The sequence below is a fragment of the Lissotriton helveticus genome, chromosome 6, assembly GCF_964261635.1.
Source record: "Lissotriton helveticus chromosome 6, aLisHel1.1, whole genome shotgun sequence".
NCBI lineage: Eukaryota > Metazoa > Chordata > Amphibia > Caudata > Salamandridae > Lissotriton > Lissotriton helveticus.
The window spans coordinates 64,486,285-64,510,074 of NC_136067.1; the positions used below are offsets into that span (position 1 = coordinate 64,486,285).

At 43.4% G+C, this 23,790-nt stretch overlaps 1 protein-coding gene across 1 annotated transcript in view; it reads left to right on the forward strand.

The window, feature by feature from the left end:
• MDGA1 (MAM domain containing glycosylphosphatidylinositol anchor 1) overlaps positions 1–23,790 on the forward strand; it is a 1,234,846-nt gene that overhangs the window by 958,167 nt on the left and 252,889 nt on the right. Inside the window, exon 14 of the mRNA XM_078647369.1 lies at positions 22,904–23,056. Coding sequence (XP_078503495.1) covers positions 22,904–23,056 — 153 coding nt within the window. The remainder of the gene's footprint in view (positions 1–22,903; positions 23,057–23,790) is intronic.

Below are 23,790 nucleotides of genomic sequence, written 5' to 3' on the forward strand. Positions count from 1 at the left end.
ATAAGTCGTCTATAAAACGACACCAGAATGTAATTCTTGATTCCTGCTTCTTTTCTTGTTCCAGTACTTCAGTCTCCCACATGGCCATTAGGAGATTAGCATACGTGGGCGCAAATGATGTCCCCATTGCGGTACCTTGTTTTTGTAGGTACAGGTTGCCCAGGAATAGAAATACATTATGTGTTAAGCAGTACATAAGCATTTCTATAAGCATTGCTGAGTGTTCCAAATGGCTGATGGATCTTGTCTCAAGGATTTTTTTGACGGCCTTTATCCCATCTGTATGGCGTATCGCAGTATATAGTGATGTTACGTCTATACTTGCCATCAGGTAGTTGGATTTCCAATTGATTCCTGAGATTTTATTGAGGAAGTCCATTGTGTCTCTTAGATAAGACGGTAGTATCGTCACATAGTTCATCAGAAAAATGTCAATGAATCTCAAGGTGTTTTCAAGTAATGAGCCAATGGAGCTCACAATCGGTCTACCTGGAGGTCTTGTAAGTGCTTTGTGTACTTTTGGTAGTAAGTAGATTGTGGCTGTTATGGGATTGTCCGTCTTAAGGTAGGAATATTCATCAAAGTCAATAAGACCTCTTTCCTTCCATGCCAATAAAAGAGAATGATATTCATTTTTCCAAGTTTCCAATGGATTATCTCTTAATGGCTCATAGTGGTCTTTGTTTTCCAATTGTCTTTTTGCTTCTGCAATATAGTCTGTTGTGTTTTGTACCACGATGTTTCCACCCTTGTCGGATGATTTGATTATAATTGTTGGGTCATTTTTCAATTCAGATATTGCACGAAATTCCTCAGATGTTATGTTATTCCTCATGTTCTCATTATTTTTCATATTCAAATTTCACGGTTTCCCTGAGATTTTTGTAATTTCCTCAATCATTACTTCATGGAAAAGGTCAATTTTATTCCCAGGCGGGAGTTGTGGACAGAATCTGGATTGTCTCTTGAGGCCACTCTCTCCTCCTCTGTTTGTACTTGTTCCCATTTGTTTGCAAAATTCAATGTCATTTAGGAGTGAGTTTGTGGTTCCTGTTTGTTCCAATGGCGATGTTTCCTCCATTGATGCTAATGTTTTTATCGCTGGTAGATCCCTGTGTGTTATGGGGGATAGTTCTTCCACACCCCTGATCAACAATGGTTTGTTCTTTTTGTTTCTTTCAGCGAAATAATTTCTGAGTTTTACTTTGCGGCAAAATTTGTACATATCAATTCTTACATTGGGGATATCCATGTTTTTGTTTGGGCAGTAAGAGAGTCCTTTATTCAATAGTTGAATTTGTGTGTCTGATAGTTTCTTTGTTGAGAGATTTATAACAATATTCTCAGATATTGCTAACTTCATATTTACTATTTTTGCTTTCCTTTGTCTCTCTTTTGTTTTGTTGAGTCGTCTGCCCCTCCTTGTTGTGCCTTTGTTGTTTGTCTCGTTTGAGGTTTTGACTGTCCTCTCCCCCATGTGTTGGCCCTTCCTCTTCCTCTTTGCCACGTGATCATTTGGGCCAGTTGCATCTCCCCGCGAAAATCCAGTGGTTGACTGGGAGCTTCTTCATCATTGGAGCTTATTTCAGAGCTGTCCACAGCATCCAATTCCACTGCTCCAGTGTTTTTGTCCATTACCACCCGGCTTCTCAGCGTGTCATATTTTCTAGCGAATGTGTAGATTCGCCCATTAGCATAATCCAGCCTGTCTCTGGTGAACTTGTTTGCTTTGCGCTTTTCTACTTCAAGTTCATGTTTAGACACTTTCTTTTCCATATTCTCGATGCCTTCTTTCTTTTCCTCAGTGGTCAGTGTGTCTGCCAATTCAGACTCCAGTGCTTCAATTGTGCTGGTTATTTTTTCTAATTTCCTTTCGGCATGTATGATGAGGGTCCTCATTAACTTCAACGAACATTCGTTAGTATCAGTTTGCCATAATTTGATCAGATCAGGGTCCAAGTCATTGAGGGTGGGCATGATGAGTATTCTCAGACCCCTCGGGACCCTTTTATATTCTATGTATTTCTCCAATGTGGTCTTTTCCCACCATTTGTTTATTTCCATGATCTTTTGAAATTGTAATTCCCTTATTATGGTTAAGACTGTTCTATTGTCTTTGTCAGTCCCCCCTGATCTTTTCTGAGTGTTTGCACTTGTTGTACTGATATTATCGTCATTGAGTAATTCACTTGCCCTCACCTGGCGACTTCTTGACTTATATATATATATATTCACTGAAAAAACCATAGGTTATAGACCATATATAGTTAGGGATTAGCATTTAAAAAACCTTATTTTACTCACACAAAACCATTGAAATTCCATATATAGTTAGTTGCACTAACTATATATCGCGCACCCGCAATCCACTGCTGATGATGTCACATATTACATCATTCATGACATGGTCAGTGACATCACTGATGACATCACTGATGACATCTCAAATGACATCACTGATGACATCATCCAGTGACTGTGTGTTTCTGTAAAGTTTAAATATGTTTTACATATTGAAGAATGAGTAGATGTAGAAGTGTCTGGATGAAGGATTTAGTAGGTGCGTGACTGACTGTATGAGTGAGTGATTAAATGTGTCTCACTGAGTGCATGGGTTAGTGACTAAACTGTCTTAATTTGTGCATCATTATGTCTGTTGTTCTGTAAACTGCTGCATGTGTTGATCAGTAGCTATATGAGTAACTATATGGGTTATTGATTGATTGCCCAAGTATTTGTATGGGAGACTGAGTGTGTGTGTGGCTGGCTGGGAGGTGTGTGACTCTGTGCAGATCAATGTGTACTTGTATCAATGATTGTATAAGAGAGTAAGTATGTGTTAGTATATGTTTCGAAATGTAAGGTGCTCTATGTTTAACTGTATAGATTAGAAAATGGAAGTGTGATTGATTATTTACAGGACTGACTAGGTGTGTGAGTAACTCCATGGATGAGTGACAGAGTGTGAGAGTCTGTATAGGTGTATGAGTGCATATGATAGTGTTGTAAAGATGAGTGATTGTATGTATGAATGATTGTATGGGTAAATGAGTGAATGTGTGTGTAAACATAGGAATCACTGAGTGCGTATGTAGTAACTAGTATTGGTGTGTCAATGGTTTCAAACATTATACTCTGTATTTAACACTGGGTGTAACAGAGGTTATATTAAAGTGTGAGGAGATGCATTGTATTGTCACATGAATGATATCATCAGTGATGTGGTCATTGATGTCAAATGAGATGTCTTCAGTGATGTCATCAGTGATGTCATTTGAGATGTCATCAGTGATGTCATTTGAGATGTTATCAGTGATGTCATTTGAGATGTCATCAGTGATGTCATCAGTGATGTCATTTGAGATGTCATGAGTGATGTCATCAGTGATGTCACTGACCATGTCATGAATGATGTAATATGTGACATCATCAGCAGTGGATTGCGGGTGAGCGATATATAGTTAGTGCAACTAACTATATATGGAATTTCAATGGTTTTGTGTGAGTAAAATAAGGTTTTTTAAATGCTAATCCCTAACTATATATGGTCTATAACCTATGGTTTTTTCAGTGAATTTTCAAGGTTTTTTAAATGCTAATTCCTAACTATATATGGTCTCTAACCTATGGTTTTTTCAGTGAATTTCAATGGTTTTTTAATAGCAAATATCATAAGCTGTCGAATGTCAAGTACGTGGTAAGTAAAAACATTTTCGTGTTTATGCACACTGATCTGCTTTGAATGCTGCCCCCCCCTCCCCCTCATTTCTATTAGGAGTACTCTCTCTTTGCAGATAGTGAAGGGTAGTTAACGCAGGCCTTTGCCCCCGTTGTAATCCGTCGTGCCTGCTTCTCTCTCCATTTGATTGATTGTTATCCAAGCATTTACTGTTTTAGAATTGGTTCTCTTTGGTTCATTCTCTATTTACAAACAAGCACAGAGTCGCAATACTCTGTTTAGTCTTTGCAGATAGTGAAAAATCGTGTAAAAAAACAAAAGGAATCGAGCAAAATCAGTAGGCCACTAATGGGATCTCTTTTTGACCTCGCTAAAATAGAAACATTAGGAACAACCCCTCATGAGAAATACGAAACTAGTGAGATGAACTGAGCTCCACACCATGATGGCTGCAAGACAGCCACCCACCCCGCCCAAAATAACGATAAACTCTATGCAAATATTACAAATATATACAACACACCAGCAAAGTAACAGGGTAAAACATTTTATTAAATAACTATTTACATAACTATTTTATACTTTTTGTTGCCCGATCCGGCTAGCTCAATCGATAGAGCATGAAACTCATGCACTCTGATAATTCAAAGTTTTGAGGAGTGCTTGTAACACTGTCTGAAGCCTATTTGCACTTGCTACAGCTTCACTATTCTCAATGTAAGTGGGGGCTGTTTGAGGACGTGACTGCATTTGAAAACAATGTGATGCGGTGCCACCCTGAACCGCTTGACGGAGGCCCCCGAGGGACGGTGTCATGGCGCGGACTCGGAGGGGGCGCTTGGCTCCGGCCCCCTCCGCAAGTCGTGTTGCCCTGGTGTGGCCTGAGATCGCCCCCGACATAGGTGGCCGGCTCCCGGGGTCAAGCGGAACTTTTTGCCTTTTGGTGAGTCTTCCATTCTTGACCTTGTCCCACAATCCGTTTCACCTAAAGACACGCTGTAGTGGGGCGCCCCTTTACCGTTTCAGTTGCCATTCCGCCCGCTTTTGCTACACTGTGCCTCTTCCGCTATTCAGCTGTTTACCGCCTGCTCTTTTGACTACAGCGTCTCGCTCACCATGTACTTGAGTTGCTCCCGCTCTTGCGGTGCAGCGATAGGCGGCTGCCACAGGACTCTCAAAATGGCGGCCGGCTCTTCAGATTTGGGCGTGGTCCACTAAAATGGGCCTGCAACACCTTGGAACTCGGCCGCTTGTCTGCTAGGTCTTGGACCCCATTCTCGAAAGCGTCCCCTCAGCCTTGAAGATTCTACAAAAGTCTTGGGGGCCCCCGACTCCCGCAGGCTTCTGGTGGGGAGCGGCTAGCATGATTGCTCGTGGAATGGCCACGACGGAGCTACGAAATGGTGGTGCTCTCATGCTAACGCCAGCTTCAGTCTGAAACATCCAGAAACACTGTAGACTACCAATTCGATCAGTTCCGGTAGCGCCCCAACGTGACCCGGTAGAGAAGAACTTGCCCTCCCCTCTTTGACTGATGGTTCTTGTTGCCCGTCCCTTCTGTTGTCATTTAACAGAACTATTTAGCCTGCTGAAAGGGGTTGTGTTCCGACCGCTGGTTGGTGGAGACATTTTGACTATATTCTGGACCTGCGTTGTCGCGTAATGCGTCATATGACGCGCCGCGTTAGCGCATCCGGAAGTGCTCCGGTGCGCGAAGCGCAGCTTCCCGGAAGCGATCTGGGGCGCGGCGCGCAGCGCGTAACGTAAGCATAACAGGTCATGTGACTTGTTAATAAAACTTTTCATTGGTTCATTTTACTTTTCTTATTCTAATGATGAAAGGCTTGGTCATATGACCTAAAAATTACGCTTTTTATTACTTTCGAACATTATTTTTTCTTAAACATATGTTATAATGTTCCAGGCTAATGTACTTTCCCGGAAAATTTACAACTGTCCTGCAAGTAAAATATATTCCTTTTTCGAGAAAAAGGGCGTTTCTTCGTCCCATGACGGAGCCGTTGAGCAAAAGAGGCTCGGCCTGCTGTCTTAGTCGCCGATATGCCTGAATATCAGATTCTTATCGATCACTTTATGTTGCAGAAGTAGAAACACAACAGCCCTTGACCATTTATCTTTACTGCGTTCCTGCGTATTATACCTTTTACCCTTCATGTAATTGGACTGCTTTATTTGGCTTGCCTTTTACTGATTCTAAAACAGTGACTATTATTAAAAACTTTACCAATGTAAATACTACTACCATGTTTTCTTTTAAAAACCTTTATTGTGAAAATGTCAGTATACAAATACGGGCCTATAACCACGTGGGCCAGCCACGGAGCAAACTGTAATCATATATGATGAGTAGACATTTACACTGTAGAGGAACGTAACGGGCGGGCCATTAGGTTGCAAGAACTAAGGTGTCTAACAGTTGCGGAATCGGTGGACGTACATTTTATAATTAAAATACGACAGAGCCAGTTACAATAAAATTATCTAGATATACATTTGCGGGCAAGTACCATTGTGATGTATTCCTATAGGTTCTGAATCGATCCCCCTATTCCTGACCCTATTCTGGTTAAACAAACCAACAAGTTAACTAGCAGTCAGCCCATGAGGCAGAAAACCCCCATGATGCAGATACCGTTATCTGACGCAGTCACACTACGGCACAGGAACGTGTTATCTGATTAGGTCATAACGCTTGCGATCTAATTAGACAAGCGATATTCCTCCAGCCCCTGATAAGGCATACGGAGTTCTCATAACAAATCAAACCTATGACAACCTGGGCAAAACCCTGCGGCCATTGTTTTGATTTCACCGAGAACTTCAGCAAAAGAATGTGCTAACGAGCAAGTCGTATGACATCCTTATTGACGTATCTATGTCCATCCTTACGTCAATCTCGGCACCTTAAAGGTATAAATATTACCGATATTGCCCTATGCAAACACACGCGGTGGTGACGAGACGGAGCAGCCATACTTGCCAAAGCCCAGAGCAGAGCAGACCCCGCTGGCGCAGCCCCGCCTTCCTGACGCGCTGAAATCGTGCAGCTGCCCATTTCTCCTGCCGAGAAATCCAGCACCGGCGCTTCCGGGTAGCCCTCGCAGGCAGCCTGGAATATCGAGACCAGAGAGAGAGATACCATCCCTCATTCATCCTAACTTCCAGGTACAGAACTGAATAACCCCTCACAGAGAATTCTTTAGTTATTCACTTGGCAAAAACAAACTTAACTTAAACTGTAACTTTCTATTCCCGCCCACGTATTAGGATTAGGTCAGGTACACGGGGTAGGCGTATTTAGAAACACCAGTTGAGTACGTTTAGTCAAATGTATATGTGTATGTAATATATTTTATTCATTTTAAACCTTCATATGGCTTAGAAACCATATCAATGTTTTTACAGTATTATTTCATACTATTGCTTTTAATGTATGCACTTTACTTAACTATAAGTATTGCAATAATATCGATCCATTTCTCTTGTATGAGAAAAGAGACTGATCAATAAATAACACCTTTTTATTGAACACGCCCGTCTCTTCCTTTTCTCTACATTCTGATGAGACTAAGAATGCACGTACTGACTGAGTAAAATAAATTGCCTTTTGTTCACACGACTCTCGAGATACACTCTTGATTAGGGGAGAGCAAAGTTGTCATGTTCTATGGTTGTCAGAAACTAAATCCCTTCTTGTCTAATCAGGGAAGTTAATTCCTTCCTGAACATTCGAGAAAGTTTCTAGTGAACTCTGAGCTAGCTGGCAAACCCAAAACTTTAAGTCTAATATCGACAGTAGTAGACCTAGTTAACGTCTGGTCTAGGCCTTTACTATTGAAGGTATTATTCCAATGCGCAGAGCCTATTGGGATAATAGGAACTACACTACATGGCGCCCAACGCGTTTGGAAAGGGCGATAAAACTAACGTAAGACATTTAAAGTAACTCAGTCGTGCTTTCTCACTCAGACCCCTTTCTCCCATTATACTCCAAAGACGTCTGGAGTGGGTAAAAGGTTATATCCGCCAGACCTCGCAGGAAGGAACTCCTATGTATGGTTCTTGGTATAGTCAACGTTAAAGGATACACTGTTCCAAAATATTGTGCATCTAATCTTTGTTTCCATAAGAAACCTGATCTGCAAACAAAAGAAATAACCATCCTGTCGGTAAAATGGTAGACAGTGATGAAGAAAGAGAGGCAGTTAGATTAGCAACTGAACTCGCAGCAGCTGATGCTACCATGCAAGACGCAGACCCGGATATAATACTCATCCCGGTAATTAAAAGGAAATCTATAACTTTAAAACTTATAGAAAATGGACTGACACCTAGAGGTGGTACAGTCATATTCGTAATTGAGGCACACGAATATCGGCAGACAGAGGTAAACTATTCATGGATAAACTTTCCAGCAGCAAATCCTGTAACAAAGTACTTCCACTATTACAAAATAGAGGAACCTCCTGAAACGTACACTCCTTTCGAGGAGGTGGAAGTACCACTCAAATTTCAAGAGCATTTGCTCTTATTTGATGGCGCCCTAAAACATAATAATCACATCACCAGGCTCGGTCCTTTAGGTAGACCAGGAGCAACGTGGCCGGTCCTAGCCGGATACACACCACATCCAGACATCGACGGGATGTCTGCAGCTAACCTGTTAACACAGCTAAAACAATTAATAAAAATACATAGACAATTAGTCCAGTATGTGATGCGGACTTCTACAATTCAGCCAGCAATTAAAATTCCACAGCTGACCCCTCACCAGGGGAACACAAATAAAATTACACCACAGAACATACAATCCTACCTAGGTAAAGTACCGGCTAAACGGGAACAAATACCATTCTGGTTGGCACAGAAAATCACCCAAATAGAGGCGGTGTTTCCTGACACCACCCCATTAGAAAAACACAGGATTCTGACTATCTGTCTTCCAATGGGAATCGCACCACACATTGAGGACTGTGACACTTGGGGTACAGTCTTTGCTTCCATCTATACAAAAACGCACGGTGTTCCATCCATTTCGGTAATACCAGATGTGCTAAAACAAATTCAAGATGAATATGGTCCAGAACCCGCTTTAACTCTTGGTATGAAATTACTAAAAGACTTCAAGCAGGTCTCAGCTATATTATTAGCCAACATAAAGGGAGAAGCAGCAAACGTGGCGATCCGCCAGAGGTTAAAGGAGACAGATATAGCAGACCAACCAGCTGAAATTGCCAGAATCATAGAAAAATCCTATGAGGAACTAGGTAGAGATAGTTTAGGTGGAATACCAGTAAAACCACAACTGATTGAAAGTCCTGAAAAAATATTTTTTAATAATAATTCAACATCACAGAAAAAGAGCTGGGATGGAAACAAACAATCCAATCCCAAAGAAAAGAAATTCCAGTCCAGAGGAAGGTCTCCTAGGCGAAGAGAGAAATCTCCGAACCAAAGACACAGGTCACCCCAGAGTGACCCCTCTGGGAAAAGATATAACCTTAGAAACAGGGATAATATAAAAAAGCCTGATAGATATCAAGACATTGATACACGTCCCTCTCAATCTTTTCAGACTTCCTCGCAGAAATCGGAAAGAAGAGGACGATCAGAACAAAGAGAAGAGCACGCCAAGTCCAAAGACAAGGAACCTGCTCAGCTAAAAAAGAAATTACAATTTCCAAAGAAGAAGGTAGCCAGCATTAAAATAGTTAACAATGCCGAGAATTCTGAGGACACAACTGAAAAACGGGGAATGGGCTCAGACAATGCTAGACAGCGCAGCAGAAGTGAGCATAGCTCGCAAAGTCCTTATGAATCATCTGGAGACAGTGGACACGAATGAATATCTTCAAGTGGAAACTGCAGACACCAGAGTTAGCAAACCTCACAAAATATACGAAATAACATTGCGTATAGAGGGGGATAAGACTAGAAAAATAAGGGGACTATTTTGGGATAATCTCTCCAAGGGCTATGATATCCTTCTAGCTGAAAAAGACTGGCCACCAGAGTTTGTCAGGGATTGCCCTCATGGCGAAGAAGTAATTATGCCTGCCTTCTCAAATCATATCCCAATTCATAAAAAATACACACTTGCTAGAAAGTGGGCAGTGGCTCTAGCTCCTGCTTTATATAAAAATCACGTGGGATGGGATGAGGACTCTCCTCCTCACAAAATCCAGTTAAAATCACAACCTACTGCACAAAGGCAGTATCCAATTAAGCAAGAAGCTAAAAAACAGGTAAAAGAAATACTAGATCAGCTAGAATACCAGGGGGTGATTGAAACTTGCACCTCACAAATGAACAACCCTTTGTTTGCGGTCTCCAAACCAGACAATTCATATCGTCTAGTTTTGGATTACCGACACCTTAACTAATGTTGCAAAACTTTTGCAGTGCAAAATTCGCATAGTGCTGCACTAATGAATAACATAGTGCGCAAAAAATACAAAACAACCTTAGACATCTCTAATGGATTCTTTTGTCAAAACATAGCACCAGAGAGCAGATATTTGTCTGCGTTCTCAATAAATGGCACTCAAAAACAATTCTGTCGGTTAGCCCAGGGGTACAAGAACAGCCCGGGAGTATTCTCAGCGAGAGTAACAGAATTACTACAAATATATGATGATGAAGCATTATCTTATGTCGACGACATTTACTTAACAGATGATGACTTGGAGACTCACTTGAAGAGAGTGAACACCATAATACTTGGGTTCGCAGCAGAGGGTTACAAATTCAACTTTAAAAAATCCAGAATTGCCCATCTGACAGTCCTGTTCTTAGGATATGAATTATCAAGTGAAGGCAAAAGCCTGGCTGACAATTTCCTAGAGAAATGTGCCGTAATCCAAGCACCTAGAACACTAAAAAACCTACAGTCGATTCTAGGCTTCCTAAATTTCGGAAGAACATACATTGCAAATTACGCAGAAAGGGTCAAACCCCTTTATGATCTGATAAAACCAGATTTTAAAAAATCCAATTGGACTCAAATACACACAGAAATTTTGAGATCCTTACAAACAGACATGCTAATTAAAACAAAATTAGAAACACGTGATAACACATGCAATCTTGTGATTCGAGTCATCCCAGGGAGATGCGGATTCACATACCTGACCTCTAATGAGGGAGAAAAGGTACCAATTGCATTCAAATCACACTTGTACACAGAAGCTGAAAAGAAGTTCAGCATTAAAGAAAAAATTGTTCTTGCTGTTCAAACCGCAATAGCTAGAGAAAAAGATCAAGCTGACGGTAGACATGTCCCAGTCAGAACAGCAGAATCAGCCTTTGAGGCACTAACAACACCGTGTAATTTACCAACAACAACACTGAATCCGGAATGGATACAATGGGTGAATTCAATTACAACGGACAAAGTATACTACTACTTTGATCCAGAACTAGAAGAATTAAAAAATCTAGAATATGAAGAAACATACCCTCTGCCAATCGACATTCTGCCTTTACGACATTACGCCTGTGTAATTTGTACAGACAGACATGCTCAACCCCCCGTTTGGGGAGAACAGGCATACAACCCCACATGTGGGATTACAAAAGAAGTGTGGCGCGGAGGTAAACTAAAACCTCTATTAACAACAACACACTCAGTAGAAACTAATTCAGAACAACAAACTGAAATACTAGCATTGAAAATGGCGCTAGATAATGCGGATCGCGAATTCCCGACACTTATAGTGTCAGATTCATATTACTGCGTCAAATCATATAACAAGGATTTGCAGACATGGATTCAAAACAGTTACAAAGATGACACAGATGCACCAATAAAGCAGAAACTGCTCTGGGAACAAATAGCTCTTTTACAAAAAGAGCTACCAAAGACTCACGTGACACACTCACTGAGTCATCAGCGTGATGGCGTTCACGTTGCAGGGAATTCATTGGCTGAGACAGCCACAGCGGCAGCCACTAAATCGGCTCCCGTAGTTCGAAAAAAGCGTACATTAAAATACATTGACGGTGAAACAGTGCTGGCAGTGAAAACATCATCAAAAGGCGACTGCTCAGCGCTACCTATCAACTATCCACTCAATTATACATACATAATCGATGCAAACTCCGTCCCTTTTGCTCGAATCCCTGGAGTGGGGGATAGAGTGATTCCAAACATGGACAGGAGAAACTTGTTAATCGCAGACGCACATATGGGCGAGGGTCTCAGACACCTCAAACTAAAAGATTCTCTGAAAGAATTACAATCACGGTACTGGTGGCCAGGCATGAGCCTGCGTCACACCATGTTTGTAAAAAACTGCCCGAACTGCAACAGAGATCGCAGTGGGGAGAGAAACAGTTTAATACCTCGTCGTTTTACTCCAGAAAAAAATCAAAGGTAAAAAGGAAGGCTTGCGATTAACATATACAGGCTAGTTTCCACTTATAATGTAGACCACCAGCACTCGGCTGACGTCTGGACTGTTATACAAAGATTTGCGAGTCTAAATGGCATATACGCTAAGAGCATGCTACGTTTGACCATTGTTTTCACTCTAGCCCTCCAGCCTGATGGGAAACATGGCCAAATGAGCATAGCACAGCGGGAATCTTCTCACTTCCTTCCTGAGGGATACGGGATGGTGGGGAAACATCCTTTACAACGCAACTTTTACCACGCAGTGCTTTTACGAAGCAACTATTACAACACATGTCATTACAACGCATTGCCCTGGGGGGCGCTCTAGGATAGGGAATGGATTTAATTTACTATCCAACACCTTCCCTACTATCCACAGGGACTGGAGTTGGAATAGTAAATTAAACTATTCACTATCCAGCACCCCTTAACGCTATGCGTTGTAACAGCATGCGTTGTAAAACCTGCGATGTAAAGGCATGCGTGGTAAAAGCATGCGTTGTAATGTCATACATCCGGGATGGTGTAAAGAAAAAACCAAGGCATAAAGCAATCTATAACGGAAAGGATATTAGGTTCGGGAGCTGGGTGGGTCAAACATCTAATAAGTGTCCAACGTAGTCTAAATAACTTGCCAAGAAATTCTCTGAAGGGATTCAGTGCGTACGAATTATTATTTGGAACTAGGATGTTGATCTCTGACATTGATAGTCAGACTTCAGTGCTGAAAGAAAAAAGCTTTGATATCAAAGACCGTTTGGCTATTTTGCAGGACTTAAACAAAACAAGAAAAGACCTGAGCAACATAAAGTTGAAACAACAGCCAACAACCACTGAAGAACCACCACCTGTCCCAGCAAGACCTGTCTGGATTCCAAAAGTCTGGGATCTAGTCAGGGAAAAGATCGCGGTAAAGAAGGAATTTGGGCCTTCTTACAGAAAAGCAGTTCCTGTCTTGTCTATCAACGGGACAAGATCAGTTGTACTACCGCCACTTGCTGGTAAAAAGGAGAACCGAGTTGTATCCATCGACCTGGTAAAACCACAATCATGTGGCCGATAACAAACAGTAGGCCAAGTGGACTCCCAATAAGTAGCCAAACACCAAGGTTTGCTACCAGTACAGAGGTCCTAACGAAGAGGCTCATCACATTCGAAACGCCTACAGAAGAACAACAAGGACTATGCAACAATGCAATAGAACTCAGACCTCTGAAAACCCAAATAAAAACATTTAGCAGAGACACACCAATCTATAATGAAGTACCAAGCGAAAATGCAAGAAACAGTAATCCTGAAGCAATTGGAACAATTGACAGAACTGCATCCGGCTACTTCATAAACTTCGATGATTCCTCTGAAGGCTTCAGTGAATCAAAGACACAGCCATCATCAAAAACCTTTAAAGATAAAGCAAAAGAACTTTTGAAACAACTAAAAGAAACATATCTGATTTCTCCATGGATCGAATTTTGGGTGGGTTTTGGTGCATCTATCCTCATACTTTGGCTCATCATGGTACTTACTTTGGGACGCTTCATTGGGGGAAAATATGCTAAAATGGAGACAGCAAGTCAGAAAATCAACTTGATCCTCAAACCACACACATCTTCACACGTCGAGAAAAGAGAACTTTCTTCAGTCAACTTCACAGCCAATCCGATACCGGGTGGGGTAGCCTGGGACAACACTGACTATGAAATTTATGGTCCGGTCGAAATCCTGAAATATCCACACCAAATTAAGATCTCATTGAGTGACTTTGCAAAACCAAGCTCATTTGCTGATGATTGGGACTTCGAAAGCATTAATAATATGATGTCTGACTTAGTAATGTCTGCTAAATTTACCAAACATGATTATTTGCAGGGTTCTACAAATTATGATAGTATGTACTGTTATAACCACTATGGTAACCATTTTTTACATAGATCTGCACAACCTAGAAATGTTTTAAATTATAATCAATAGGAACATTGTGCAACCCCCCCAAAAGGAAGCTCAAGAACCTTCTATGACAAATATTCATACTTTTCAGGTTTTAACACAAGTAATGCTGAAGCATTTTATTTCAAATTGTCAAACAAGACAGGAACTAAGACCATGATAACAAACACAAAATTGATATATTCAGACTCATTCTTTGAACAAATGAATACTTTTGGTTTTGATTATTGGGACAAAACGTTGAATTGAAAAGTGTTTGGGGTACAAAAGAATGGCAAGTACAGGGTATAGAATCTTTGTTCAGAGCCTGCATGATCCCAGAACAAATGATATTTTTAAATGACACTGTTCAACAAACTACCTGTCTTGGCCTAGCAAAAATCAAAGACTTAAATAAACCGTCTATTCCAAAGCCAACAATGTACAGCAATACCTCTACAGATGAGGAGATAGACGTAAATTATGTATTAAACCAAAACAGAACACATCCTGATTGGAAACAGTGGTTGATCTGGCCCACAGATACTAATAACTGTCAAGACAGATTCCTGAACAAAACACAGGGGTTCAAAATGACCAGGCCAGACCCTAGATATCCTCAAAGACATCACCCAGGGATAATAACCACCTACAGTGTGGGCAAATTATGCCTTCAATGGCTACAAACTTCCACACTGACAGAAATTAAGCAACACCTAACTTTACTTACTGATGGTGCTGACTTGCGTGATTTCATTATGGGACCGCGCAAACAGCGTCAAAAACGTTTCATAGCAGCCTCTGTATATGCAGCATACAATGAGGCCTGGAAGGTTACTCAAATTGAAACAGCAGAGAGAATACGGGAAATTGACCGTATTAATTTGGAAAAATCACTTTCTGTAGTGGACAATGGGTTAATGACTCTGTCCTCCAGAATTTTTTCTTTGGACAGCATTGTGTCTTCAGCAATCGACATATTATCGCAAGACTTACTGTTATTACAACACGGTCAGTCTCAATTGCGTTCTATTGTACAGCTTGGCTGGACGTTACAAAATCTGCGTTCAGGCTATGTGCCTTGGCGTTTAATCAACACAACGTCACTATTCCAAATCTTTAACCTTACTGATAGACAAGTCAGTATGGCACAAAAGGGTGCTGATTATACAATCTTGAGCATTGAAAAACTCGAAAGATTACCAGTGACAATGTCAGAACGACCTGTCAGTGAATGGATAATACATGGGATAATAAATATTCCAATCTCAACCTTCAGGTTTCAATACTGCCAAAAATATATACAGGCTGGCATGTACGAGAAATTGGGAAAGGGGTACATTAAAACAACATGGAACCTGCCCTATTCACATGCATGTGTCAGTAATAAAGGACAGAAAGTGTTTCTTAGTGGCAATAATTGTGCGATGTCACTAAGCGGCACGCTTCTGTGTAACGGAATTAGTTTGCATGGAGCCTGTGAAGGGAATTCATACAACCTTTCATGTCACCAGCAAGGCGCACCTGCAACAGAGATAGAACCATTCTTTCAAAGACTCTACAATGGGAGTTACATTCTAATTGTAGATCGCAGATGTTGTAGTCTTATGCCCGGGACTCCTTATCTCGTAACTACGACTGCGAAGGTCAAGTGCTGTGGACGCTCATTGTTCCCCAGCTCCTTTCCAGACAGGGAGGCAAGGGCATGGCCCAATTTGAAAGTTACTTCCATTCGAATAGATACTTTAAGCAGAATGAAAACAGTGCTTCTTCAGACGCCTACAAGGCTCACGTCATCAAAAGAAACGTATGATCTACAAGTCGCAAGGACGACTGCAGAGATACATTCATTGTTATCAACTAATTCCCCCATACATTTCGCAGAAATCCTGAATGAAATCTTAAATATTTCTGATACCAATGGGGTCTCAAAGGTATTTAAGACAGTATTTTCGATGGCATTAACACCATTCAAAGCCATACTGGGTATTTTTCCAGATTTCGTCCATTCGATTTTTGGCGGACTTCCCCTGATCTTGGGACTAATTGCAGGAATCCTATTCTTAGTCCGTATTTTTCGTTATGGCAACCCATGTCACAGACAAAACTCTTGCGACAAGGGAAGAAACAATCCTAGCCATTGGATACCGGGACCGGATATCAAAAATCCTGGGACTCTCCCGGCTTAGAGACCTGAACATGACTTGGTTTCTATCATTTCGACCAATGTGGCAAAGGTGTGTTTTACCTGTATTAAGGTGTCTGCTATGCGGAGAAGAATGCGTGTTAGACACCTGTCTGACGCTACAATCGGATGCGCCAATGGATGCAGAAACATTGTTGAGCCCGATCAAGGTTCACGCTTTGTGCTGCCCTCAAAGGCTACCAATCCTGATGACGGCATTCGTGGAAGCTTCACCACTACGATTGAGGGGTAGTGAAGCTCAAGATGAAAGCAGCATCGAACAGGTACGACCTTCTGTCAGCAATGCGAATCAGAATGTCAATGGAGACAATCATGCGCACGAATGCATGGTTACACCTTTTTCCGAGTTAGTGGAACTTTCCCAGGAAGCTGTTGACAGCTTTTTCGAAAGCCTAAATGATATGATGTTCTCACCAGAGCAGAAATAGAGACTTTTGAGCAAGCTCGCACACGGCGTTCCCTGAATTCGGCCTTCAACTTTAAAAATAAAGTCACATGAACAATTTTACCTCCAGTTCACGGACAGCAATTTTTCAGCAGCCCCAAAATATTTTTGCATATTTTTCGGGACACTATCTTCTGCTTAAAGTAAGAACTATTCTTAGAGAACTAAGGTTTCTAAATTTTGGATAGCTTATAGACATTAGCTGCCCGCTGGTATGTTCATAAATATTTTATTCTGTGATGGAATGGTCTCGAACTTTTTTCTGTATTAAGAGCCATTTCATGTGTAAATTCTCATATACCAAATAGCAATAATGTATACAAATGCGTGATTACTTTGACATTATTCTACAGCTTGAGTGCATACAATACATATGATTGCAATTCTTCCGTATATTTGATAAATTTCAAAATGCATTTATGTATTTTGGGGTGGTAAGGTATACACTATACTCTATAGTATGTTTTACTATGCATAGATTAGTAAATATGTCCATAGTAGGTGTGGAGTGGGTGTGATGTATTCCTATAGGTTCTGAATCGATCCCCCTATTCCTGACCCTATTCTGGTTAAACAAACCAACAAGTTAACTAGCAGTCAGCCCATGAGGCAGAAAACCCCCATGATGCAGATACCGTTATCTGACGCAGTCACACTACGGCACAGGAACGTGTTATCTGATTAGGTCATAACGCTTGCGATCTAATTAGACAAGCGATATTCCTCCAGCCCCTGATAAGGCATATGGAGTTCTCATAACAAATCAAACCTATGACAATCTGGGCAAAACCCTGCGGCCATTGTTTTGATTTCACCGAGAACTTCAGCAAAAGAATGTGCTAACGAGCAAGTCGTATGACATCCTTATTGACGTATCTATGTCCATCCTTACGTCAATCTCGGCACCTTAAAGGTATAAATATTACCGATATTGCCCTATGCAAACACACGCGGTGGTGACGAGACGGAGCAGCCATACTTGCCGAAGCCCAGAGCAGAGCAGACCCCGCTGGCGCAGCCCCGCCTTCCTGACGCGCTGAAATCGAGCAGCTGCCCATTTCTCCTGCCGAGAAATCCAGCACCGGCGCTTCCGGGTAGCCCTCGCAGGCAGCCTGGAATATCGAGACCAGAGAGAGAGATACCATCCCTCATTCATCCTAACTTCCAGGTACAGAACTGAATAACCCCTCACAGAGAATTCTTTAGTTATTCACTTGGCAAAAACAAACTTAACTTAAACTGTAACTTTCTATTCCCGCCCACGTATTAGGCTTAGGTCAGGTACACGGGGTAGACGTATTTAGAAACACCAGTTGAGTACGTTTAGTCAAATGTATATGTGTATGTAATATATTTTATTCATTTTAAACCTTCATATGGCTTAGAAACCATATCAATGTTTTTACAGTATTATTTCATACTATTGCTTTTATTCCAATGCGCAGAGCCTATTGGAATAATAGGAACTACACTACACCATGGGTGACGTTAATTCGAACTTTCAATAGTACAGTAATCAATAACACATCAGAACTTAATATCAATAGGGATGTCAAAATATTCAATCAATTCTCGTCCCCGCCCGCCATGTGCTTCAAAACTGCATACGTATCTCGTGATTTCAAGGTTCAGCAACCAGTACACAACAAGGAGTTACGAGTCCCATTTATTCCGGTGCCATTTTGGGCGAGGACGGGCAGGTCCAAGATATAGTCAAAATGTCTCTACCAACCATCGACTATGATGATGTTCATATGCTGTATTTATTAGAGTAACACTCATCTGTCCACATGAAATTAATTTGCCACAATCTAAACATGTCATGATAATCTTTCCAAAGTTCTAAATATTTGGGACCGTTTCCCTTGCCTCTGATGCTGTCAGTGCCACTTCTTTGGTGAATGTACTGGCAGCTCGGGGGTTCTCCTCCAAATCTCTCTTTTGTGCAGCACTATAATTAATCGGTGCCACCTCTCCATATGACGATGCATGGTATAGTTACCATAACTATATTTTTTTTCGGTTCCTCTGGAGAGTACATCGTGGCAGATGAGGCAGGTAACGTACCGGGCATTTACCTTTTTTGCATGTAGAGGAAAGGAAAAAAAATTAGAGCGTCCGAGTTCTAAGGTGTCCCAGGGCCATTTTAGTGGACCAGGCCCAAATCCAAAGAACAGGCCGCCATTTTGAGAGTCCTGTTGCAGCCGCCTGTCGCTGTAGCATCAAGAGCGGTCGAAACTCAGCTGAATGGCAACTGAAACGGTAAAGGGGCGCCCCACGACAGCAGACGAGCCTCCACCTGGGAAGGCCCGTTCACCCCACGCCGTTATTCGGAGCAGGATTGTAGGATGGCCACACCAGTGCGGCAATTTGCTAGACACCACCTCGGTGCCAACCGAATCTCAGCGCCTTGGGGTGTCTTCTATTCAGAAAACATTGTTGTGCTGCCTTCGGCCTATTCGCCGCAAGTGCGCACGCAACTCAGCTGCATAGCGAGTGAAACACCAAGGGGCGCCCCACTGCAGCCGAGGAACCTTCATCTTGGGGGCGACGCACAGCATCACATTGCTTTCCAATGCAGTCAGATCCTCAAACAACCCCCACTGACTGACGCGAACTCACAGGCCAACGGAGCGCCCCACGCCGACTTTCGGCGCAGCATTGTAGGATGGCCACACCAGTGCGGCAACTTGCTAGACACCACCTCGTTGCCATCCGGATCTTGGCGCGTTGCGCTGCCTTTGGCCCTATTCGCACATCGGTCCGCTACTGACGCCATCTCACAGGCCAACGGGGCGCCCCACGCCGACTTTCAGCATTGTAGGATGGCCACACCAGTGCGGCAACTTGCTAGACACCACCTCGGTGCCATCCGGATCTTGGCGCGTTGCGCTGCCTTTGGCCCTATTCGCACATCGGTCCGCTACTGACGCCATCTCACAGGCCAACGGGGCGCCCCACGCCAACTTTCAGCATTGTAGGATGGCCACACCAGTGCGGCAACTTGCTAGACACCACCTCGGTGCCATCCGGATCTTGGCGCGTTGTGCTGCCTTCGGCCTATTCGCACATCGGTCCGCTACTGACGCCATCTCACAGGCCAACGGGGCGCCCCACGCCGACTTTCAGCATTGTAGGATGGCCACACCAGTGCGGCAACTTGCTAGACACCACCTCGGTGCCATCCGGATCTTGGCGCGTTGTGCTGCCTTCGGCCTATTCGCACATCGGTCCGCTACTGACGCGAACTCACAGGCCAACGGGGCGCCCCACGCCGACTTTCAGCATTGTAGGATGGCCACACCAGTGCGGCAACTTGCTAGACACCACCTCGGTGCCATCCGGATCTTGGCGCGTTGTGCTGCCTTCGGCCTATTCGCACATCGGTCCGCTACTGACGCCGCCTCACGTGCCAACGGATTTTCTACGCGTTTTATACCCTATGCCGCATAACAGGTCATGTGACTTGTTTATAAAACTTTTCATTGGTTCATTTTACTTTTGGTTTCCTAATGATGGAAGGCTTGATCATATGACCTAAAAATAACACTTTTCATTGGATGAAAACTTTTTTTTTTCCCCAAACGATGATACAGTGTACCAAAAGCGGGCGGAATGGCAACTGAAACGGTAAAGGGGCGCCCCACTACAGCAGACGAGCCTCCACCTGGGGAGGCCCGTTCACGTCGCCTCACCCCCCCCCCCCCGGGGCGCCCCACGCCGTTATTCGGAGCAGCATTGTGGGATACCAAAACCAGTGCGGCAACTTACTTGACATCACCTGGGTGCCATCCACATCTGAGCGCGTTCTGCTGCCTTGGGACTATTCGCACAACAGACCACTACTGACGAGCCACCCCCCGGGACGCCCCACGCCGTTATTCGGAGCAGCATTGTAGGATACCCAAAACCAGTGCGGCACCCAGGCAACATCACCTGGGTGCCGTCCAGAACTCAGGACGTTGTGCTGCCTTGGGACTATTCGCACAACCGACCGCTACTGACCATTGTTCCTTCTTTTTTCCTAAAAATGTTTAAATGTTTTTACTGTTTTTGTTGCGTTGTTTATATTTATAAGTTATTAAAGTTTTATAATCCTACTACTTTGTTGGAGTGCTATATATTTTTAATGTGACACATAATTGTAAAAACTTTGATGTACAAAGAGGCATCCCTGGAATCTTCCGCTTCAGGCTCGGTCCCCTCCCCAATCACAATACAGGATGGTTTTCAGATAGTAGGAACGCGTGTGGTGTGACGGATCTCATCGGGTGGGGGCCTTGATCTACTGTAACTCCTTTGAAGACTGGGGCCATAAAGTACATCTGCAGGGCTACCTGATAGCCTGGGACCGGCCTGGACAATCGGACACAGAGGAAGAGGAGTGTCAGAGGGTGCGGTAGTGAATAGGGCGAAAGGGAGGTGTCGGGCGGGCACAGAGTGTGATTCTCAGGGAAGAGCAGCGCAGATGGGGGGAGGTTTATTGCCCATGCATAAGACAGAGAGCGGGGGTGACCAGTGCCTGGGGGAGATGCTTGCGAGGGTGGGGAGCCATGCTAAGGATCGACAGCGTGCAGAGAGTGGGTCTGGTCAAGGCATCTAAAATGGCTGCCGTGCACGACAAAAGTGTGGCATTTGAAAAAAGGCAAGATGGCGCAGACAATGTTTTTCAACACTTCCTGATTTCCTTCGAATCGAACGTTAACAGACGTTATCTCTCCCACACTACCAGTCCCCCTGGGCTTAAACGCCGAGATGGTAGGGACTGCATCCCGTGGATAGGCCGAGACGTCACTCAGCAGAAAAAAAAGTTTAAAAAAGTCTATAAACATACAATAAGTTAAAAGTCAATCATTCTTGTTTCCTTGTAGTACGCTCCCCAGTCCGCTTCCCGTTACGCTAACCGGGCGCACCCCACCAAAAAAAACGATTTTTTAAAATTATTTTTTGCCCCGCGGAGCCCTTTTAAAGCCTCCACATCAAACCTATGGGGTCAGGGAGGATCTACTATGCCCCCTTATAGTCATTTGCCCCTTCGCTTTGGCCTCCTCTTGTCTCTCGATCCTACCGAGAGACAAGATGGCGGCCGCTCCGTACTGTTTGGAATGTTTACAGACACCGGAGAGCCAATCAGCTTCGCTTCGCAAAGCTCCGTAACGCGAAAAGTACGCGAAACGGAGCGCTACCCGGGACGCTGTCACAGATATATATCTTTTTTTAAACGTTAATTTCTCAAAATCCACTGCAGCACATATATTGAGACCCAGCAAAGGCACATCGGGCTACCGGTCCCTACAATTTTGCCAAGTTTCATGCAAATCCATTCACCCGTTCGATTTTTTTTTTTATTTTTTTTGCCCCGCGGGGCCCTTTTAAAACCTCCACATCAAACCTAGGGGGTCAGGGAGGATCTACTATGCCCCCTTATGGTCATTTGCCCCTTCGCTTTGGCCTCCTCTTGTCTCTCGATCCTACCGAGAGACAAGATGGCGGCCGCTACGGACTGTTTGGAATGTTTACAGACGCCGGAGAACCAATCAGCTTCGCTTCGCAAAGCTCCGTAACGCGAAAAGTACGCGAAGCGGAGCGCTGCCCGGAGCGCTGTCACAGATATATATCTTTTTTTGAACGTTAATTTCTCAAAATCCACTGGAGCACATATATTGAGACCTAGCAAAGGCACATCAAGCTACCAGTCCCTACAATTTTGCCAAGTTTCGTGCAAATCCATTCAGCCGTTCGAGCTAAAAGTGAGTCCAACCGCCCTATGGAAATTAACATGGGAAAAACGCGTTTTGGGACCCCCCTTTTTTCTCGGCCCCCCCTTGACGAACCCCCCCCAAATTTTCAGGCGCTGCTCAGAAACAAAATGTTCCATTTTCCTGAAAATTTCAGCCAATTCCGTCCACAAACGCCAAAGTTATTAGACATAGAATTTTCAAAAATCCCATAGAGAAAAAATCCTAACTATATATACCTACTGGCGACCGCCAGTAGGTAATATATCTGAGAAAGACCGTCAGGTCAAAACGCGTCAGTGACAATAAAGTTACTATTGGACTAACCTGCTGTTTTTCACCATTCCTTGCAGCGCGACGGCGCAGCAAGGGATGGGGAAAAAAATATTTTTCAAAAGTTGTATATTGTCACTCTTTTTCGTTTTTAAGTTTGCCAATCAATCCAGGTGGTACTCATGATGCTTACTGCTGTATCTGCCCTTGTTTTCCATAGGCTACTACATGTTTATTGAGGCTTCGCGGCCGCGGGTGCCAGGAGACAAGGCCAGGCTGATCAGTCCGCTGTACAATGTCACTGGCAAACCGCCATACTATCGGTCCGCCTACTGCGTCTCCTTCTACTACCACATGTACGGAAAGCACATTGGTGAGTACCGTCAGTTCCGTTTCATTGATACTACTTTTCCTACTACTGTCATTAAGCTGGGTGGGATTTTGTGGCAAGCCGCGGCTTGTATATGTGTTTACATGGATTGCTTTTTCTATTGACCAAATAAAGCTAGAACAAAAACGACAATGCACATAGTACCACATAGTTTGGGGAGGGAATTCCAGGGAAAAGGGAGTGACCATTTGACAATGTGCACAGCAGTGGTGCATGTGATGGATGGAGAAACAGGGTTCCTGTTCCAAGACCAAAACTGAGAGGAGCTGGAAGGGTTCAATCCAATGATCGAAGAGGTGCTCCTGAAGGGGTGTGTTTAGGAACTTTCTGGGCCTGAGGGGTGATGGGCCAGGACTGATGTGTGGGGAGCTGGTGCCTGGTCATAGAGGGAGAAGGCGGGTCTCACAGGTTTTATCTGTGCTGTATCTTTTAGAATGAGGTGTTGCCACCCAGGAGTCAGATATATTCGAAGAGCTGAGCCATTGAGGGTTCAATGAACTTTGCCAAAGTTGCGAGGTCTGGTGTCAAGGTTGCGAGTGGTAGATCTATGCTACAGACAATGCAGAGCCAGATGGATGTTTCCAGAGATGTTTCGGATAAATAGGCATCTCATTGTGAGATCCAGGGTTGCGCTTGAAATGTTACAGGGTAGTGTTTATGTATACTGCTGAGGTTCGCCATAGTGCAGAAGGGTGTGGCGTAAAGGGATAAGGTAG